At 32.5% G+C, this 22,255-nt stretch overlaps 2 protein-coding genes across 2 annotated transcripts in view; one reads left to right on the top strand and one right to left on the bottom strand.

The window, feature by feature from the left end:
* Positions 1 to 7,077: 7,077 nt before the first annotated feature.
* Positions 7,078 to 18,820, top strand: Smp_154860 (hypothetical protein; the record flags this gene model as incomplete). Its single annotated transcript, XM_018795649.1, has 6 exons — positions 7,078 to 7,159; positions 9,222 to 9,476; positions 10,949 to 11,139; positions 12,242 to 12,313; positions 18,529 to 18,735; positions 18,809 to 18,820. The coding sequence occupies 6 exons, from the start codon at positions 7,078 to 7,080 to the stop codon at positions 18,818 to 18,820; spliced, it is 819 nt and encodes a 272-aa protein (XP_018649941.1).
* Positions 18,821 to 21,766: 2,946 nt separating this feature from the next.
* Smp_154850 (putative rap gtpase-activating protein) overlaps positions 21,767 to 22,255 on the bottom strand; it is a gene marked incomplete at both ends in the record, with an annotated part of 65,217 nt that continues 64,728 nt past the window's right edge. Inside the window, one exon of the mRNA XM_018795648.1 lies at positions 21,767 to 21,888. Within this exon, the coding sequence (XP_018649940.1) occupies positions 21,767 to 21,888 (122 nt within the window). The remainder of the gene's footprint in view (positions 21,889 to 22,255) is intronic.

The following is a 22,255-nucleotide window of genomic DNA, read 5'->3' as shown; positions in this document are numbered from 1 at the left end:
ATAATTTATCAGGATGCGAGTCGGAGGTAACGTTTTATTTCCGTTGTCGGTTATGCAACTCCGTGGTTTAGATCTGGTGTTTAATTATTCACGTTGCCTAACGATGATAAATGTGAAAGATTATTTTACTATTATGTTGATAATTTTGAATGAATCACCATAACTAGCAGCTGAGTAATTTTGTGTATGTGAAGGGGAGACAGTTATAGTGGAAAGTTGTTTGATTGATTTCAGTGATTGTTTACTGGGTGGTAACCAGGTGAGTGGAGTTCTCCCAGCCTCTCAGTTTGTACATAATAATGTGGAGCATGCTGGGTTTATTGTGTGCAATAATTGTAGAAATAGATTTATTAGTGGTCAAGCTATACGAAGAAGACGTTAAGGTTTATCCACTTTTACACTGAAGTTAGATACATTCATTGTAGTATGAGTATTTCACGACAAGTCTAATTCCTAAAACGGCAAGTATCTGTATCTTTTATGAACAGTGGTCGCACATCTACTGCCTTTTGATCTAGTCACTAACCTTTCTTCGTCGATAGACTCAATTTATTTGTTATCTGTGTAATTACTGGGATGAAGCATATGAAAATCAAAGAAATGTATGATAAGTGTTTATCGTCATCTTTGTAAGAAATATGAAGTCATTATTTGTTCGTGTGGGTATTACACCGAATATCAAATGTCAACGTTTTCTAGTACGTCTAACTGTATTGTGTCAATGCTCGCTTGTTTGTTTGCTTTGACCAAATCTATTGTCGAAAAACGGGAACTTGCTGTAATAATTGTTTTTGGTCCATTTGTGTCGTACTAATTGATCATCAACATTTCCACTCAGTTTATCGTGATCGGAAAATTCAGATAAATGATTTTATAAGATTCCAAAGTATACCTTATTTCTCTGAAGAACTACTTATCAGTATGATTCTAAACATGATAGCCACATGAAGAAATACTGCGATCTAACTATCTCGGTGTCGGTGATTTTTAATAACTTTGTTTAATCTGTTTCGAGTCCGACCGGAGCATATCGAATAAGAAATAATTTAAGTGTAAAATTAAGTAGTAAGGGAATTATGACAAGATAGATTCAAATACTCCTTAGAGGAATTTGTTACTCTTCTGAGTATCATTGTAATTGGGCTAGCTTTAGTATAAACACTTACCGAAGTAATCATATTTCACTCGATTTTGGGTTACAAATAGAAGCTGTTTCTTTTTAAGTGTTTTTTTATTAGCTTTCTCTACATTTAAACAGTACGCAACTTTGTACAGCAAGTGTCTCAGCAGAATACCCTTATGGCTTCTTATGTGTTAACTCCTTTATAGAGATGTATGAGTGGTTGCTGAATTATCTAATTCATTTTCAGGCCGAACCAACTTTTTTTTCGTTTAATTATCAAATCATTGATTTAAACAGGGAACATTAGTATGTTGCTTTGTTTACCTGTTTGACAAATTTAATGTGTAACCAATGGATAAAACTACAAAACCGAAAATACCCGAATTAATAAGACGTAGATAATTCATCATATTAATTGTTAGTGGAAATTTAATAATCTCTTGGATATGTAATGTGAATTTTTTAAATATAAACAGTTAAGCCTAATGATAAACATATTCTCATACTGTGTGTTGCTGCATATTTCTTCATACATGGATATTGAGAAGGCGTATCAGAAAGATATTATGAGTTCCAAAGACCTCTAAATATTTAATAACCACATATGAATAGTCTTTTTGCATGTGTTTTCTTAACCTAGTGGAAATTCATTTAGTCCTGTTGCTTGTAACACGAAGTGAGAGTGTTCTCTTCACTGGATTGTTGCAAAAATATATGACGTAGTAGGGCTTCTCGATAACACTCCCATATTTATGTGTTTTTTCATCGATCTTCTGGTTTGTTAGCTTTAGACAAATACTATTACTACGATGGTTAGAATATTTGAGTTTAGAAAATTCCTATGTTTCGTCATTTATTTTCCTTGAACCATGTTTATGTTGAAGGCCAATAAATCTTGTTAGTCGTACAGATTTTGATTAGACCATTCTTAGTTTTGATATCGTTAGCTGAAAATATCATGTAATTAAGTCTGTGTCCATTGGAACAAGTTTTTTTAAAAGAGTTTATGGCATTGTTTTTTTTATTGCCGCTTATTGTTGAACTGTTAGGTTTGTGTATATTTGTTTTGTTCAGGATCATACTTGTGAGGCGCCTTAACTATTAATCCACATAGGATTTCTAAGTACAGTTGTTTGTATCCTATTTGACATTGGTGGTAGTATTAAAGCTTTATGAGTCGGGATTTTCATTGTAGCCTATTATTCACTTGGATTTATTTTGTCCATTATACAGTATGCAAATTTACAGTATACATCATCTCAAACAGTATCAGGAGCAATAACAAGAGATGAGCTACGTAATAAGGTTGAATAAAAGCGAGAGGTTATTTGGGAGTTATTTTACTTAAAGACTAAGAATGAGCAATGATTGTTACTAATATGTACAAATTTCTAATAGTCTCTTCAAACACTATCGTCTTTAAATCACAGTTGGCGTTATTAATTTGATGTACACTTTTTTACTTAACAGTAAATTGTCTAGATGAGAAATGTTTGTCCGTACTGAGGATCAAGATAGATGGGGTTCAAATTTCGAGTAGTTCCATGTTAGAGCGATAAGTTTTTATGACCCAAGTTCTTATATATGTCTACCAGTTTTGCTCAGTTTATAATTCATTTTTGACTACTGTATAACGCTATCTTTAAACTAGGTAATTAACATATTTAAATTCATAAGATGAAATTTTTTCAAGATCATAATTCGACGGTTAGCCAAAAATGTGTGGACTTAACATTTTTGATTATGTCCTAAATCCTTGAACTACTTAAAATTACACTATTCATTTGGGTTGCTGTTGTTTATCTTGGCTAATAACAATTACAGTAAATTGAGCCATGACTGAAGAAAGTCCAAATTTGTCAACATCTATTTTAAAGTTATCGACAAGTTGGATTAATAATGTTTTTGATTTATAGGATTATTAAAAACTAAGCTAAATTGTACACTTGATTTATCCTAGTTTAAAACTTCTGAGACGTAATCATTCATCCCCTAGACTTTTTTAAGATCAGATCAATGACCATTTACGTCTTGCAGCGATCTTGATATCATTGAACTAATATACACTTTGAACTTCACTCCTTGTTTGTATTTAGCTCATCTAGTTCATTTAAACTTAAACTAAAAAACGGTGTTAATGAAACAATAGCATATGTTAGTGCATAATAATAGAAATGGTAATTATGAATTGTTTATATTTAGTTTATTTTAGGAAAATAATTCACAATAAAAACTGATCATACTACTCATAGTTTTAGCATATTTTGTAAAAGTGAACATATAATGAAGCTTTTACAAAAACTTATTTAAACAAATAAGATTGTGTAAAATCTTAATTCAACGGAAAAAAACGTGGGAATAATATTTAAACAACAAATGTTGATCAATTTTCATGTCATTTCAAGAATATTAAATATAAATACATTTTATCAGAAGGGGTTTTGTGGATATGATAGTAATTTTAATAGTCAAGATCGTGAATCAATTGAAGCTAGACCATCATGGAAAACCCGAAAGCACTGGACCGCCGTTTCGTCCGATTGTGGGACTCCACAGCAGTGCGCATCCACAATCCCATCTCGCGAGATTCGAACCCTGGACCTATCAGTTTCATGCGCGAGCGATTAACCTCTAGACCACTGAGCTGGCCGGCATCCAACGGTGTTAATATCTAACTTGAACCGATCCACGAAATTGAGCAACATATCCACCATTGTCTTCAGTGAGTTGATATCTCCCAACGGACCTGGTTAAACTTCTGGGTTCGAATCTCGCGAATCGGGATCGTGGATGCGTACTGCTGAAGAGTCCCACAAATAGGACGAAACGGCCTTCCAGTGCTTTCAGGTTTTCCACGATGGTCTAGCTTCAATTGATTCATGATCTCAACTATTAAAATAAATACATTTATTGTATGTAATTATGAATGGATACTTTTTTTGGATTAAGATAAATTATTAAAATCAATTTTGCAAAATCATTCTGTTTAAATCCCTAACTTTATAAACCTATAGGGATATTATTATCATCAGTGAACGAATTATTACCATTATTATTATTATTGCGAATAACAGTGTAAGTTTTTGATTTGCTTTAAAAATGCAATTTTCATAATTTTTTGTTTTTTTAGATTTGATTCTGGAACATAATTTTAAAGAAGCGAATAAAATAGTTTTAAATGGACATTGACGAATCTCCACAAAAAACCCCTTTTGAGAACAGTAATTAGTTGGATACTCAATTTTAATCCATTAGTGAAGTTAAATTTGTTATAAGTTGAAAGTTTCCTGTAGTTGAAATTATATAAAATATCAATATTTTCTTTCTTTAAATATTCTCTTCATAATTCTTATTAGTGTCAACTTAATTTATTTGTATAGATGAAATATATCTTATCTTATAAGCAAAGATGGATGATAATTAGCAGTGGAATCCTAGGACATGCGTTTCGTCCTATTTCGGGATTCATCAGCTAGATGTACCTGCATCCTTGAGTTAATGCTTGTAACTTAAAGAAATATCGAGGCAATCCGTAGAGGATATACATATGCCAATAAGAGATTGATCAATTACAGTCCTAAATAACAATGGGAAGATTCAAACAAACAATAGAAAAATGAATTAAAAATATCTTATTTTATTTATCCAATCTGTTAATTATTTGTTTTTGTTTTTATTTTTTTAAATTAATAAAAAAGATTTCATGCCTAAAGAAATTAAGAATAAAAGTTATTTTGAAAGCAAAAAAATGTTTTAATTCTTATTATCTGATCATTAGGTTGATTGATTTAATGAGGATTGACTTTATGAAGAAAAAAAAAGATAGTTTTCAAGTTATATAAATCTTTAAGAAATATTATCAGAAGGGGTATTTGTGGAGATTTAGTACTTTCATAGTTGAAAGCGTGAGTTAATTGGAGCTAGACCACAATGGAAGACCTGGAAGCACTGGACGGCCGTTTCGTCCTATTATGGGACTCTTCAGCAGTGCACATCCACGAGCCCGCTTCACTAGATTGGAACCGAGGATCTATCAGTCTGGCGCGCGAGCACTTAACCTCTAGACCACTGAGGTGGCCGGCATCCAACGGTGTTAATGTCTAGCTTCAACCAATCCACGAAATTGAGTGACACATCCACCAATGTCTTCAGTGAGTTACTATCTCCCAACGGATCTGTTTGAACTCCACTGGTTACGAAACGGCCGTCCAGTGCTTCCAGGTTTTTCTCGGTGGTCTAGATTCAATTGATTCATGGTCTCAACTATTAAAATTACTATAATGTCTACAAAACCCCTTCTGATATTAATATTTGTGTCGTTTAGATTGGGCATTATTTTCTAATTAAATTGAATTTACAGTAATATGTGATGATTTGTTTTTGTTAAGAAAAAAAGTTATATAAATCGTAATTTATACGAAAGTTATTCAAAACTAGCTGTACTAAAGTAAACTTTATATTATTGTTTTAATGCTTATTTTCACATATTTAACTATGACTTGCATTAGTTACTTTGTTTTTTGCATTAAATCAATTTGTGATGTCTGTAAAATACACAATAACATCAATATTTTCTGACAGAAAAATACAATGCACACTTGATGGTTTGTTCTTATTAAGTGGAAGGTAACTGACACACACTGACGAAAATTTTTTCCCGATTTTATATGATGTAACAGTGATAAGAAAATACGTTATTACAACATCTTGATAACTTAAATAGTTATTATTACAATATCAGCTTTAGATGACTAGTACGTTTAGTACTCCCATTGTTCATGAAACATATTGACGAATAGAAGAAAATTGGGCTAAATTAGACACTTTTTCCCCTCATACCATTGTCATGTATCATATTCTTTTAATTGAATATATATTATAATTAAAGCAGTGCATATATTTAGGGTCTCGAACATATATCTGTTTAGTTTTTCCACTTGGTTGTTTAATTACACACATATGATTTGCTTTTTCTTATCGTCACATGTGAACAAGTAGTTCTAAGTTAAATATCATTTGACTGTTTTATTTTGGTAAAGGAATATTTTACTCGACTTCACACGTTCAGCAAAGGATGAATGTCCTCGGATTACCCATCAAAGCAAGTTTACTCATTTTTATTGTTATCTATCATAAGCTTTATTTATCTTTGATCTTATTTAATCTTCGATTTCTTCGACTTTCCTTCGGCAACTGTTACCAGAACTTTTATCGTCTGGGAAAAAATACAAGAACTCTTAAGGTAGTACTTGCAACTGATAGTGTTAACTTTTTGAAAAGGTTTACTAATTTGAACAGTTTTTCCTTTGAAACTCAATATTTCTGGTGCTAATGACTTAGGAACACAGAAGAGTAATTATAGTTATCAGCAATTTGCTTTTCTTTTATTCTCGTGACTATTAAAATCACTTTGCTTCAATCAGTGATTCATTCTCAGTTTTCATAGTAAGATATCCGTACAATTCTTCGAATTCTACAAGGAGAATGCTCACTGACAAATGGAATAAGTTGTCTTGCTGATAAATTTATTAAATTCATATTGTTTACTTAAGAAACACCCTAACAGTTGATTTATTCATAATGTGTTTGAAAAGAAGTTTTACAATATATATATTGGTAAACAAGTTAGTCATTCCTATTAAGAGTGGAATATATGTCATTTGCATTGAGATGAATTTCTGAATATCTTTTTGTTTGGATAGGAACCAAATATTTCAAATTTTGATAAGTTTGTTGATGAAATATTAGATAGGATATCAACAATCCCTTTAAATATATTATATGAAAACTATTTCAAATACTCAAAACCAGAAGGGAATCAGTCAGTTACTACAAATAAAGTTCAATATGGTGAGACGATAAGTTGTAAGTCCAATTTTTTAAGTTCAAGGGGTAATTATTTGAAAGATATTTCAAATGGAAACCGTAAAAATAACAAAAAACGTTCGTTCATAATGTCAAAAGGCTACGTAATTGGAGACGCTGACAGTACATACTGTCCACGCATAAATATTATTGAGGAACAGGATTTACCAGGTACGTTTTTGGCCTTTTGAAAATTTATAAATCAGGCAATCGTTGATATTATTATTTTTATAACTATAATCTGTAGGAGTCAATTAAACGATACAGTGGTAAATGAAATTCACACATGATACTTCGTTCCAGGTAAACGGTCAAGTGGGCTAATAATGACATTTACTCTATAGATACTTTAGTTAAAGGAATCGAAAACTAAGAAGTTTTAAATAAGACTTTCATTCTCACCAATCTTCTGTCCTTCATATTTTTATTATATTGTTAAGCTTCTCTAAATTATTATGGACAGTGATATAACTTTGCGTTTTTGCCAGTAAGAATCTTTGTTTTCATTATAACACCAGTGCACATTAGTTGAGATTAACAGTATGTAACTAGGGATAGCGCGGAGCACGGCACAAAGAAGAAGGTAAAACTGATGGTTATGAAAGATTTCATTCATTCAGCAAAAAGCAATGACAATGATTACACCAATCGAATTCTTTAATTTATGTGTGGAATTTACCGACATTTAATGATTAATCAACAAATGTCAAACCCATATGAAACAGTGGGAATATAAATTTGTATTTTACACTACGTTAATATAAAAAAGTTCTGGACGGTGTACGCAACGTATATCACACCAAATTAATACAAAATAATGTTATACTGAACAAATGTAACTTTGACTTAAACATAAGGCAAATAATATGCTGTATATATATTACATTGAATTAAAACATAGTTCCGTCTTAACACAACTCCTGACAAAGAGTGTGGGTAAAATTTTAGTTCATATATTCTTACTTGGTAAAGATTATATTATTAAGAAAAAGTATGGAACTTTTCATTGTATATAAAAGTTCAGTAAGAAGTGTCTCTGAAAATCTATTGATTTTAGTTCATTAGGTTTTGCTTTTGTGAACAGATTTTTCTGTTAGTAAATTTTACTTACTTACTTACTCACGCCTGTTACCCCTCATGGAGGAGCATAGGCCGCTCACCAGCATTCTCCATCCAACCCTGTCCTGGGCAATCCTTTCCAGTTATTTCCAGTTAACATTCATCCTTTTCATATCTGCTTCTATTTCCCGACGTAATGTGTTCTTTGGCCTTCCTCTTTTCTGTTTCCCTTCCGGATTCCAAGTTAGGGATTGCCTTGTAATTCACATTGGTGATTTCCTTAGTGTATGTCCTAGTAAATTTCAGAGTTACAGAATTTCAGTTATTTCATGGAAGTTATGTCTGCTGCTAATCAAATTTACTTTAGACTTTGTCATAAAATTCTTAGATCATATAAGCTTTTTGTATTTCATTTACACTACACTTATGCTCTATGATTTAAGATCATCACTTTCAAAGGAAATCATTTTTTATTATAGGATGCTGGTAATTATTGATGGTTTGTTTATTTCAACTTGAACAAATTGTGTTAATAGTCCTTTCTTTCCTTTAACTTCTACTTAACAGACTATGCCAACAGCATAAATTGTTTCTCTGTTACGAAATAATTACCATACTTTCCTTAAGCATCTGTGTATTATTAGCATAAACCATTATACAAATATTTGTCATTATTTGAACGAATGGTTTGACAGAATTTGGGAGACAATTATGGAGAAAACATTACTGTCGAAAATTATATTTCAAATAACCTCAGCGATTGAAACTTAAATAATTCCAACGTTTCGTCCAGTAATCCTGTCCGGACTTCTCCTATGGTTAATTTTTTGATCATTATTATAATTGATTAGTAATTTATTTTACCTATGATCCAGCAGATGTTGTATATAGAATCTAACAAAAAGCATTGAAATTATAGTGGCAGATAGAGCCTGTTATTCATCAGAACTCAGTCCTTAAGGACCTAAATGAATAATATAGAATATTTTTGGTCATTTTAATCATTAGAAAAAATACCTCAATATAACCAAGATTCTACGATTGATTTACAAATGAAACTTACCTACTATGGAATACTTGTTTCAAACTACTTGCATAACATTTTAAATTCTCGAGTCAATACATTTTTAAAAATTTGTTCATGATATTCTATTATATGGGTATTATTGATTAGGTACTTGGGTTGAGTGTAGCTTTTGTTCTAAATGGCGATATCTACCGAAAGTTTGTGATCCATCTCAGCTCAATGATTCATGGTATTGTGCTTTGAATTCTAAATACTTCAAAACATTAACTGCCAATTCTACAATCAATAAATATTTGCATATTCCCTGTGGAGAATCTGAAGATTTAGGTGCTGTTAGACAGGAAGATGAGTTTATTTTTCAACATTTTTCTGTTGGATCAGTTGTTTGGGCTAAAACTCAAGGTTAGTTTGTCCTGAAAATAAATGATGAATTCTCCTTTCCAAATAATCTACAACTCTAATAATATACTTTATATAAGAACTCTCGTCTAAATTAGAGCGAATAGTTTCACAGTATTTGAGCGCCGAGTTGATGTAAAACATTAAATAGGAATAATATATATTTGTAAAATCTCAGCGAATGAATTTGTAGTAAATCCAACGTTTCGCCTGGCAATCTGGTCCAAGCTTTTCCAAGGAATATATATTATTCCTATCTAATAATATACTGTTTGAACTTTTCGCTTCCGTAACTTGCGTTTACGACTATTTCCTTGACCACTGCTTTCAGTAATGCAAGAGGATCCATGTCTAAATTATTGTCGTATCAATTTATTGAGTTATACTGAAATAATGGGTTCATAATCGTTACTTCCAACCGGAAGATATCTGAAGAATTTCTTCACTAAATTATCAACTATTCTGAAAGGCAAGTAGCCGATTAATAACTGAAATGGGTGTCACTTATTGATACATCTTGTAAGTTGAACGCTATATTCAGATCCTAAGCTAGTTCCGTACCCCCGAGCTAGAACTATACACCGACTTGAAGACCAGAGAGAAGACTCGAGTATGAGAGAAACACTTTACTACAAGGTTCATTTATGTACAGAAAATATAGGGATTTTATAGTAATTTAAGAGTCCTTGAGTTTTACTGAAAGTTCTAGAATACTGCTAAACATAGTAGCAGTGTATCAATCAGCCAATCAGGATCTCCACATGTGACTTTTCCATTTTCGTTATTTTAGTAACAAAACTTCACATAACTTTTAATTAATCGCTGATTGGTTGAAATGCTCCTTGATGACCCCTGAGCTTGTCATGTCGCTTGCGAGAAAAATGCAGGGTCATCCCAACACTTATATTAGATGAAACATCACTATGCTGAACTAAAATATCCTTTGTTAGTTTTTGGTGATAGTTTCTAGCTCTGACAAATGTTAAGTGAGTTCCTGTTTTTGGTCAATATGTTCTTATCTAATCGACATAGCATTTGGAATGATAACCTTTGTCTACAAACAATGAGCTTAATCGGTGTTATTTGTTAGAGCCCATAATACCTTATTGTTGACGTTTGAGATTGCAAAAGATGCCGGGTTTGATTCCTAGAGGGGGCATCAAAACTGGAAAGTAGATGCATGCATATGAAGAGTTTTAAATTGGACAAGATAAGCGACAATCCGCCTTTAATAATTACTGTCTGTTATTTCATCTTGTATAGCTAATAAAGAAAGAAATGAAATGCATCAGGATTTTAGAATCATGTCTCATTAATGTTTACAAAACTAAGTTATGTACCAATCTGTTAAATTGTTTTTTTTTGCATACACGTTTTCGTGCTTACCAGCTAGCACGTTAGTTGACCTTTATTTTTGTAATTCTTTTAACTACTTATAAGTAGGCAAATATGTTTCTTTGAAAACCTTATTTTAGGCTATCCAGATTGGCCAGCGATGGTTTATTACAACAGTCAGGGAAGATACGCTGAATTTGATGCAAACAGTAAAGAAGTGACTGATTACTATATAGTATTTTTGGGCCCAAGACGTTCGGCAAAGAGTAAAATTCAGGCAAAAAGAATACATAAATTTTCCACATTTAATGAAGTGGATTTAAGCAAAATTGTAAGTTCATAATTCGCTTCGTTTGAAATCTGACTATACAAGAATTGTCAGTAAGAACTCAAAATAATTTGTGGGTAATGGGAGCTATAATACCATATATTTAAAGAGAACTTCGTTGCTGAATTCCTCATATTCCAAAATTTTTCAAAGGTTATATTAACAATAGTAATGGTAATAAATAGAATATCTATTTTTTCCCATGTACTAGGTACTTGAGATTATATTTGTGTTGTTTAGAGACAGGCGAAAAGTTATTAGTTTTCTGTATATTTTGAACAATAGACTCGTATTATTATCACCGACTTCTTGGATTAAAGGTAGCATTCGACTCCGTAAATCGGGAGGTTTTTCGGCAATATGCATAAAATGGCGTACTAATGAAGTGCACAAATCATGTGACGAATTTAGTCGAACATTACTGACCAAGCCAGAGCTCACGATAATTTGTCATGGAAATTGGGAGCGTCAGGTGGGGTTTCAGGACTGGTCTCTTTTTCCACTTCTTAATTTGTGAGTAGGCATTATTTTAGAAATAACTCCTCCTTTGTCCGAATTTTGAAGCATTGGTCTCCTACCAGGAGATTCTGACAAAATGAGGAGTCTTCCGATCGTCATGAATAACAATGCAACGATGTTTAGGATTCGTTTCTTTCTCCTTAAATAGGAAATCTTTTTTTCGCACCTGATCTGTGTCAGCACTTAGTTTAGTGATTGGAATTCAAACAGTTAAGCACGGTGGTCAGCTCACTTATTTTGTATGTTTTATAGACCTCAGTTAACTGTTTTTTAATAAAATCTCAACAGCCTCTCAGTTTAGTTAAGTATATACAGATCCAGACTAGTTTTCTCTGCTAATTAAATTAAAAAAGATTCCCTTTCCACGATCTTTGTTTTGCAGTGAGTTTCTCCAAAAATTTTGGAAGTGCTTATAGTACTAAGATTGAATGATACAAAAATATCTATTCATCTGTATGCAACAGTTATGTAGAATTGTTTCTATGACGAAAGCTGAAAAATACCTCTTTTCGAATATATTTTAAGTGAAAGAGATTTAAAAATTAGAAGTGACTGTTATATTCCATTTCTGTTCATATTATTCCAGCCCGAACGATTCTGGAGAAGATTACAAGCTGCTGGACAAGAAGCTGAAAATGCTCTGCTATTGAGTGTAAAAGTAAAAAGGGAAAGCTTTTTACGTCATTTCAACTATTATAATTGATATTTATAATTAGTTTACACATTTTTCTATTTTCATGGCTAACTTGGTTACTCAGATAAAAAACCTATTGTTGTTGTTCATTAACTTTAACAAGTAGTTACTGAAGACCAATGTAAACTCTGTCAAACATATTGATTACTTTTCTGGACTCATAATACTTACTTTTATAATACATTAATACTTCAACGGAAAATCTCTATCATTTAGGCTCATATCTTCTGATAAGCTGAATATTGTGATATTTGAACAGTTATTGGTTTTCTCCCCCATTCATTTTACTTTTTAGCGTTTCTCTATTTCTGATAAAATAATCTACTCCACTTAGTTGATTGAATAGATTCCAATATGTACTTTCTAATGTCCATTATTGTAATATTCAGTGATCAGATATTTCTATGGTTGATTCTTTAATTTTTATTTCAATATAAACACTTGTTTTATGAGCAAAGATAGATGGTGGCTAGCAGTGAAATCTAGAACGCTCATTCAATCATATTTGGGACACGTTAGCTGGATGTACCTGCATCTCAGAGTTGGAATTCACTCTAGGACTCGAAACTAGTACCATTCGCCTTAAACACCATCACGTTATCAATTTAGCTACTGAGTCTTGATAGCCACTTGCTTATACAATGGGATGAAGTTTAAATTCACTTGGTATTGTTTGCTTGTTTCTTTCCAATACCAAATGAATATAAACTCTTCTTATGCAACTCCTTAACTAATATCTAAATGTTCTAAATCAGTGTAAAAAGTTTTTATTTCATAAATATCATATACAAGACATAAAATGATCGAATTTTTAATCTATACAAAAAATTACATGATAAAATTAAGTTATTTATTACCCCTAAATGCTCTGGTATGGTCGAGAGTAGGGAGAGTCCGCTCTCCCTCTCGAAATGCTCTCACATGGCCACGCATATATAGCCTCTGCCAGGGAAGTCCTACTCATCGCCTTCTCGTGGCATTACTGTTGTTTACGGAATTGAGAGGACGAAAAGCGAATTTCCGGCGCTTTAACCGAGTTATTGAACATGGAAAGTCCACCTAGGGGAGTTGGAAAACCCTCATTCCAAACCAATGGTGCACATGGGCTCTAGGATCCTGAGGGAACGAATGGCGTATGAATCAATCGTTGGTCATCAACTACCATGGGACTGCATCTCCTTACGATGTCCCACTGCCTTGTGGATCAGACCTTTAGGTCAAAGGCTCCGGGTGTGGCCCCCTAAGAAAACCACCTACTTCAGTTTGGGCACCTGGGTAGTATCACAGCCCTCACACAAATCAAATGAGAATTGTGCGACGCATATATATATCTGGTGCCCTTTTGTACCAATATTTATGTGTTTAAATAAATAAATGATAAGTCGAATACAATAGTGATAAACAATACACTTCTATTTCAAATTTATTTTAATATTTCTCTTAAATAAATAAAAATTAAATAATCTAAATGGTCATCTTTAAATAATTTTTTAAACCACATTTTGAAGAAACGATTGTTTTGATTTAATATAAATTTAAAGAAAAAAGAAAAAGTAATTTAGATTGAATGCTTGTTTGTTTTTATTAAATACTTGGTTTTTGAATAACTTTTTAGGATAGGTTAGCAATATATGGATATGATCATAAATATGAAGATATTAAAGTTAAGGTAAGATTAATTGTAATAAAGTTTTGTTTTGATGGAGTTTTGTTCTCTCAGCTGGATGGTTTGGTTGTGGAGCTTTCATCGTCCTTCTGAATGACATCATCAGCACAAAATTCGGGTAGAAGCGAAGTGTTTGAGTCTCTCCGCATGTGGTTCACAGCTTGTCCTTTGCACCTCGATGTTGATTAGTTCTTGTTGACCTTAAACCTGCCATTGTTTATTTCTTTGTTTTGGCTGTATCTCTCATTGGTTTGTGCTGATGATGTCGTTCAGAAGGACGATGAAAGGTTCACGACCAAACCATCCAGCTCAGAGAACAAAACTCCACCAAAACCATCCACCTGAGCTACAAATCTCCACCATCTCAAAGTTTTATTTGTCAAGAAATAAACATATATATATATATAGTTCAGTCAAAATTTTCTAAATAGTATTCTGTTATTTGTTAAATTTACAAGTAGATTGTTTTAGAAAATATTTACTCGTAATCAGTTATGTCACTAAACATTTTAGATAAATTTTAAACTGTAATTAAGATCATGAACCGATTAATGTTAGACTACTATTAAAAATTCGGAAGCACTGGACGGCAGTTTCGTCTCAGTATAAGACTTCTCAACAATGCACATCCACGATCCTGCATATGAGATTCAAACCCAGGACCTACGGTTCATGGTCTCAATTACAACTTAACGAAATCCATAACCCTATACTGAAAATGGTTTTATGTCTTATGAAATGTTTCTTCAAAAAGGGATAATATCTCCTATAAAATAATTGTTTCTTTTGTTGTGTGTTCTACGTTCTTATTATTCTCATATAACATGAGAATACACAGAATTTTTATATTAATCGATTTCCATTATTCGACGAATCATTACATCTTCATGTACTCTTCCTGTTTTAGTGTTTAATTAACATAACACGATCAACGAAATTCCCTTATGAATAAGGGTGCGGTACAATGATTAACTAGTTAAACCATCCTCCATGTATCGACCAGTAGGTCTCAAGTTATGATCAGACTCCATTTAATTCTATTTAAGCAACCGCTTTATAGCTTTTAATTGGTTTGTCTTGAATGTAATAAAGAAGTTCACGGAAAATGGACTAAGATAGTAGTGTAGTGTGTGCTACTGATGTCGACAGATATAAGTAGTATGTGTCACCAATCGAAAGTGGAATGTCTGGCGGCAGAAGGTTGAGAAAATTGAAGAGAAGAGAACGAGAACAGAGACTGTCTGGTATGGAAGTGACGGAACAACAAACTCTGAGACAATTGGTGGATATTTTGCAAATGGCTTATTTACTGTATGATTCTCAGATTTTACCGAGGTATTCTGTAATGTCATATTAAAATATATACGGTTGTACCCACCTGTTTTCTGGTTCATTTTAGTAGAAGTTATTGGCAAATAGTTAATTATTATCACTGAGGATATTCTAGACTGAATTATTATAGAAAAGAGAGATTATATGTTAAAGTATCTGTTTCTTTTTCAAAAAAAATACACTTTTTGTATGCGTATAACAGTAAGAGAATTGTTTTCATTTCTAGTGCATTAACTTTAATAATATTTATAGAGAAGTGATTAAAATTATGATTATAAAACAAAATAATTTACAAGAAATCACAAATTACAAAAAAACATATCGAAACAAAATAGATATAATGTTAATAGTTGAGGTCATGAGTTAATTGAAGCTAGACCACCATGGAAAACCTGGGAGCACTGGACGGCCAAATCGTCCAGTTGTGGGACTCCTCAGCAGTACGCATCCTCAATCCCACCCGCGGAATTCGAACCCAGGACCTATCAGTTTCGCGCGCGAGCGCTTAACCACTAAACCACTGAGCCGGTATCCAACGATGTTAATGTCTAACTTCAACCGAAATTGAGTGACACATCCACCATTGTCTTTAGTGAGTTACTATCTCACACCAGACCTGGTTAAACTCCACTGGTCACTGCTTCTCATTAGAACTCCAGAAAATACCTCTTGAAGCCAGTCACTAGTGAGCATTTTCAGATGATCATTATCAACAATCCTTAAAACGGTAAATCATTTTATTATTTCTAAAAAATTTATTTGAAATTGTCAGAAAAAAATTGTAAATTTCATGAAAATAAAAAAGCAGAAAAGAGAATTCAGTCTTTACTTTAATCGATTTTGATTTAATTTAGAAATATAGAATTAAGTTCTAGCAATCTAATAGTATTATCCACATAGATAACTATGTTAAATTAATTTCTAGTTATTTTCATGTAGAATTTCGAATAAAAATAAAATTGATTTCTTGATTAAAATTTATTCTTTAGTGAACTTTAAGTTCATTTTTATGTTTTGGATCAGTAACATATTGGTTGTGATGCATTCAACTTTAGTTAACTAGGTAGGAAGTTGAAGTTTCGCTCCACCATATTCAGTTTGTATGATCTGGTAGTATCACTATCCTTCACACATAACGTATGGTCTAGAGTCGAATACATGAATCTGTAGGTGATAAATGAATTATATCAATCCAGATCTTATGTATCGATTGGTAGATCCTAACCAAACAGATAATGTAATCTTAAGGTTTCCAGTGGGGATGAAATTTTTATTTAAGTAAAATGAGAAATATTATCTTTAAGATAAGTTTCTCATTCTTAGAGTTTAAGTGAAACTAATAGTTCAAGAATCACCAAATTACTTTTTGAATAAAAAAAATTTATTACTTAAACAGAGAAAATCCATTCATCCATATCATTTAGTAAGGAGTATATAATAATTCTAAAAATTGTTGAAGAATCAATTAAAAAAACCCTCAACCAAGCAATCAAACATATAAATTCAAATAGAATGAACCAATTTTATGAAGTAAAATGTACAAAATCATTCGTTTATGAAGACAACACAATCCAATTAGCTTACAATGTCTTTTATTTACGTACCTACACACGTTTTCCCTCGTGGAGGTTAAGCAACCAACCAGGATTCTCTAGCCTACTTTATCCTGAAATTCATCTTAATGTTTACATGATTACTATTTCAATCAAAACACATGATTTTATGTTTTGAATTGCTCACATTTAATTTGTTGACAAGAGTATATAAAACTTATGTTTTAGTCATTGATGGAAGAAATCACTATTACTTTAGAAATTCGGTTCTTTCATAGAACAGAATATTTGATTGTAGAATATAAAGAAATACATCTAGTCGCTTACGATGTGATATCACTCCATGTTTGCCTTCAAACCCCTGGCATGGCCGAGGATGTCGACATTAGCTTTTTGATGCTTGAGTACTTTATCAATTAAGTTTGTTTCACTTTATGAAGTGGTGCTGAGTAGGTTGGATTGTAGAAAATTTGCATTTATCAAAGATCATTTATGTATAAACCTGTATACGAATTAGACATATATTTCCATTTTAGTGACATATACTAATTTATGTTCTAATGTTCCATACCTAACACTTTTTAAAATCTTTTTCACCATTAATTCAATAACATAGCTTATAAATAATAAGTTGGTTGCTATTAGCATCCGTATTGTTATTTGAGTGAATAGATTAGGTCATATTCATACAACGATGTACAGTATTATTTACATACATACTAACATTTCATTGATTATGGGCATTTTAGAAGATGGTAATTATTAGTTATTGATCAAGTAACATAATAGATTTGAAATATCGTTCCATTATTACAATACCATATACTGACACTGTCAGATTGAAAGTGTAATGATGGTAATCCATTGTACACATTTCTTTTTACCGCTTAATCGTTTTGCATTCAGTTTTGTTTCCTCTTAATTGAAGGTCGTTCTGTATTGTATTATGAGTATGATTCTGTGGATATAATAAGTTTATATCACATAGTTTTTATTTACTTTTATACAGTAACATTAGGTAGGAAATTATATATATATATATATGAAGCATTTTCGTCTTTGTGACCGCAGTACAGTAGCACCACTCCCGTACCTAGCCTTTGCTGTCCCGCTAGGGTCCAATGAGTTTCGCTGATTCCAAATACTGCAAGTTTGTATCTCCTCATTTCCATTGCTATTTGACTGGTCTTCTCGGTCTCTCACGTTGTTCGAACATTCCATGTACCTATAGAAATTGTTGCTGTGGTTGTTATAAGGGGCATCGGCCTCGTGACTTCCGAAAAAATCTCGGCTTTCAAACTGAGTCTTCATAATTTTTCTTTCAACTCCTAGGGCAGAGCTTAAACGGTTTGAATTATTTTTTCTGGTTAGCGTTTTGTTAACGGGTTAGTTTTCTACGGGATGGGTCGCTAACCCCATGCCTAACCCTCCTCCTTTACTTGGTCTTAGGACCGGCAGTAACTCTAGAAGAGCTACAGGTGGAGTTACTCCTTAATCTAAGGAATGTAAATTTAAATGTTTGACTGTCAAGAGATTGCTGGACCGATAATGGAATGTTATTCACTTCCCTTATTCGTCTCGACTAAACGTTTCACGTTTATTTTTATTCATCATCTATCAACTGGCAGGCTTCTAGTCAAGTTAAAAAGCTCTCAAGACCTTATCGAAAGAAATTACAAACTATTTCAAATGACGTTAAGCAAAAAGGAGTTTACAAACGAAAAATACCACCAATTCATTCTTGTTCAATAAATGAAATTTCAGACAGACTAATTGACTGTCAGTTGGATGCTAATTGTAATCATACATCAAATGTGATCCTATCTAGTAAAGAGGTAAGTGTTCGAATGTATATCCATAAAGATTATTATTTTCGTAAAACTTTTTTTGTACTCCATTTATATTTAGTATGATAGGTGAACCATGTTTTATCTTTTTAGTTTTTAGTTTTCATTTCATTTAGTTTGAAATTTGTTTTTGGTGATCCATTCAGATTAGATAACATGATACTTCACTTGTAAGCAAAGATGAATAGTGGCTAGCAGTAGAATCCAGAACGCGTGTTTCGTCCCATTTTGGGCTCTTCAGCTGGATGTACCTGCATCTCAGAGTTGATATTCACTCCGGGACTCGAACCCAGTACCTTTCGCTGAGTGGATAACGCGATGGAGTTTGAAGAGAACGGTATTGGGTTCGAGTTCCAGAGTGAACATCAACTCTGAGATGAAGGTACATCCAGCTGACGAGTCCCAAATAGGACGAAACGCGCATCCTGGATTCCACTGCTAGCCACTATCCATCTTTGCTTACCATGCTTGTGACTTAAGGCTATATCGAGGCAATACGCACAGTATGCACATATGCCAATTAGAGACTGACCAGTCGCAGTCCTAAAACATCAATGGGAAGATTCAAACAAACAATACTAAATGATTGATACTTCAATGTTTGTTATATGTTCTTTTTTTAAACCAATTTTTAACAGATTAAGAATGCTGAGTTTTCTTTCGGGGGGGGGGGCTGGGATTTTTCAAAAAATATAAATATATTATAAACAGTTTAAAATCAAAGTTTTATACCTTTGTTTGCTTCATTTCAGAACCTTTCTAATATAATTTTAGAAGGTGATACAAATTCTCACAAAGGAATACCTGTAAGTAATCATATATTTGATGATAAACATCATCAAGAATCAAATCATGTTCCATTGAATAATAGTTCCATAGAATATCAACAATTAGATATTTCATTAAAAAGTAATTTATCAGCAAAATTAAATGATACAACATTCGATATGCAATATAATACTACTGATATGAATGTTGATAATGATGTAATATTTGATGATGATATCATAAGCAATACATGCCAAAAAATGATCAATAATGATCAAATTAATTCTATTGATTGTTATTCACCTAGTTTTCTTAAACCAATTGAATGTGATCAACTAATGAAAGAGTTAATATGTCCCATTGATATTTGTTCAAATCCTAATATTGAAACAACTGATTGCCAAATAAGTAATACAGAATGTTCAGGACAGAATAATCTATCCATAGATCATTATGAAGATAATGAACCTAAAAGTAATTTGGTAGGAAATCAGAATTATTTCAAACTTACTTATAATGATCTATCAATCTATTCCAGTAATGTTACTGTCAATGTGAATGATATCCTGATATCTTCAGATCATACGAATAAGAATACAATTCAACAATTGTCATTAAATTATAATAAAAAGATTTTATATGAAAACATTCCATTCTATTATCAATATTTTGGAAGTAATGAACCTTAATTCTAAATATAACGTTTTATATAAAAGAATAATTAATATAATGGTTTTAGAAAAGATACGCAAAGTTGTTTTATATATACATTGTGTAGTTGTTATAACTTATGGCCGAGTGGATACCTTATTAACGTATGAGGTGATAAAACTGCCAATTAGAGAGCAGCGAGTTATCGATTGGAACAGTGACACACGGAATCTGTATGATCAGTCTAGAGTACTTGTCGGTCGTGCTTCTGCCTAGCCCAGCCAGTTAAGTCCAGAACAGCCTCTGTAGTATGAATCATTATATTTCAAACATACTGAGTTTATATACCAATCAAACTGACCACATCGTATCAATAAAATAGAATATAACATTTGTACAAGATTAAGCCAAATGTGGCTGTGAATATGGGAGGCAGTAATTAATAGACTAGGGATAACTCAAGAATGGTAAATCGTATCACAATAGTTTATGGTTCAAAATAAAGCTTATAATAAGGGGGGACACGAATATGAATAGTTTAGTTATTTATCGATTATGCGATAAAAAATATATGCATATTATTGGTTTATAAATAGATCCCAAAGTTACCATTCATTGTCCTTATTGGGACCTAACAGAAGTATACTCTAGTTATACATAGTAAACCTGTGTATATGGAAGCATTTAAGTAGTTTTACATTGAATCGATCAAAAAACGTTTATTTACGATTTTTTATTGGATATAGAAAGGTATTGATGTGTTAATACATACTACTCGATACAAAATAACACTTCGGGAAGACTATAATTTATGATAAACTTTAAGTTACGCTAAAGTGACCTTTAGAATGTCCACCTACTACTACTTACACCCGTTACCCATCGTGGAAGAGCATAAGCCGCCCACCAGCATTCTCCATCCAACTCTGTCCTGATTGATCCTCTTCAGTTGCTATTCATCCTTTTCATATTTGTTTCCAATTTTCGACGCAGTGTGTTCTTTGGTCCACCTCTTTTCCGTTAACCTTCAGGATTCCAAGTTAGCGCTTGTCTCGTGATGCAGTTAGGTGATTTCCTTAATGTATGACTTATCCACTTCCAACGTCTTTTCCTAATTTCCTCTTGAGCTGGAAGCTAGTTTGTTCTCTCCCACAGTAGGCTGTTGCTGATAATATCCGATCCACCTGCTAACCAGGACTAAATGAGGGTTATAAAGCAGTGTGAGAAATTAAAATTATGATTCATAGTTGATGGTTAGGATTAGGAACTAGATTTACGGCATTCATCACGAACTGATATCAGCTAAAATGCCAAAATGCTATTTAACCAAATAGGCGAATGAATTTCGCCAAAAAATCCAAGACTTTTTATCTGATGTCTGATAAGCTCGTCCGTAGATTGAAGTCTCTCTAACACTTTTTATAACCTAAATATTTAAGAAGTTGGTAGTGTCATTGCAAATCTCCCAAGTTTTTTGAGTCTATAATTGTCAATTTCACAACAAAACAATTTCAATATCGTACATTAAAATGACTTATTCATAACAGAATATTCAATGGTTTATTGTCCCTAAACATTGCCAAAGTTTTAGTGAAAAGCATTAATCGATTGCTATCACATATATTAATCGAATTCGGGAAAATATGACCAAATAAGTTGATTGTACTGTTCTTAATAGCATATTGCTTTCACTTTTCAGCTGTTTTAATTCCTGATTATAATCTATTGTATTTTCAATGTAAGACAGAATAAATATTAACCTAGTAAATAGGATTCAACAATTTATCTGTATTCAGATGCTATCGAATATAATACCTCTTCGATTGAATCATGAAACTTTATATAGTTAGGATCATGAGTCAATTGAAGCTAGACCACCATCGAAAACCTGGAAGCACTGGATGGCTGTTTCGTCCTATTGTGGGGCTCCACAGCAGTGCGCATTCACGATCCCGCCTCTCGAGATTCGAACCCAGGACCTACCAGTCTCGCGCCAGAGCACTTAACCGATAGACCACTGAGGTGGCCGGCATCCAACGGTGTTAATGTCTAACCTTAACCAATCCACGAAATTGCGCGACCAACCTCC

The sequence above is a fragment of the Schistosoma mansoni genome, chromosome 2 (assembly GCF_000237925.1).
Source record: "Schistosoma mansoni strain Puerto Rico chromosome 2, complete genome".
Lineage (NCBI taxonomy): Eukaryota > Metazoa > Platyhelminthes > Trematoda > Strigeidida > Schistosomatidae > Schistosoma > Schistosoma mansoni.
The sequence above is the reverse complement of the archived record's forward strand: the minus strand, read 5'-3'. Positions and strand labels throughout refer to the sequence as shown.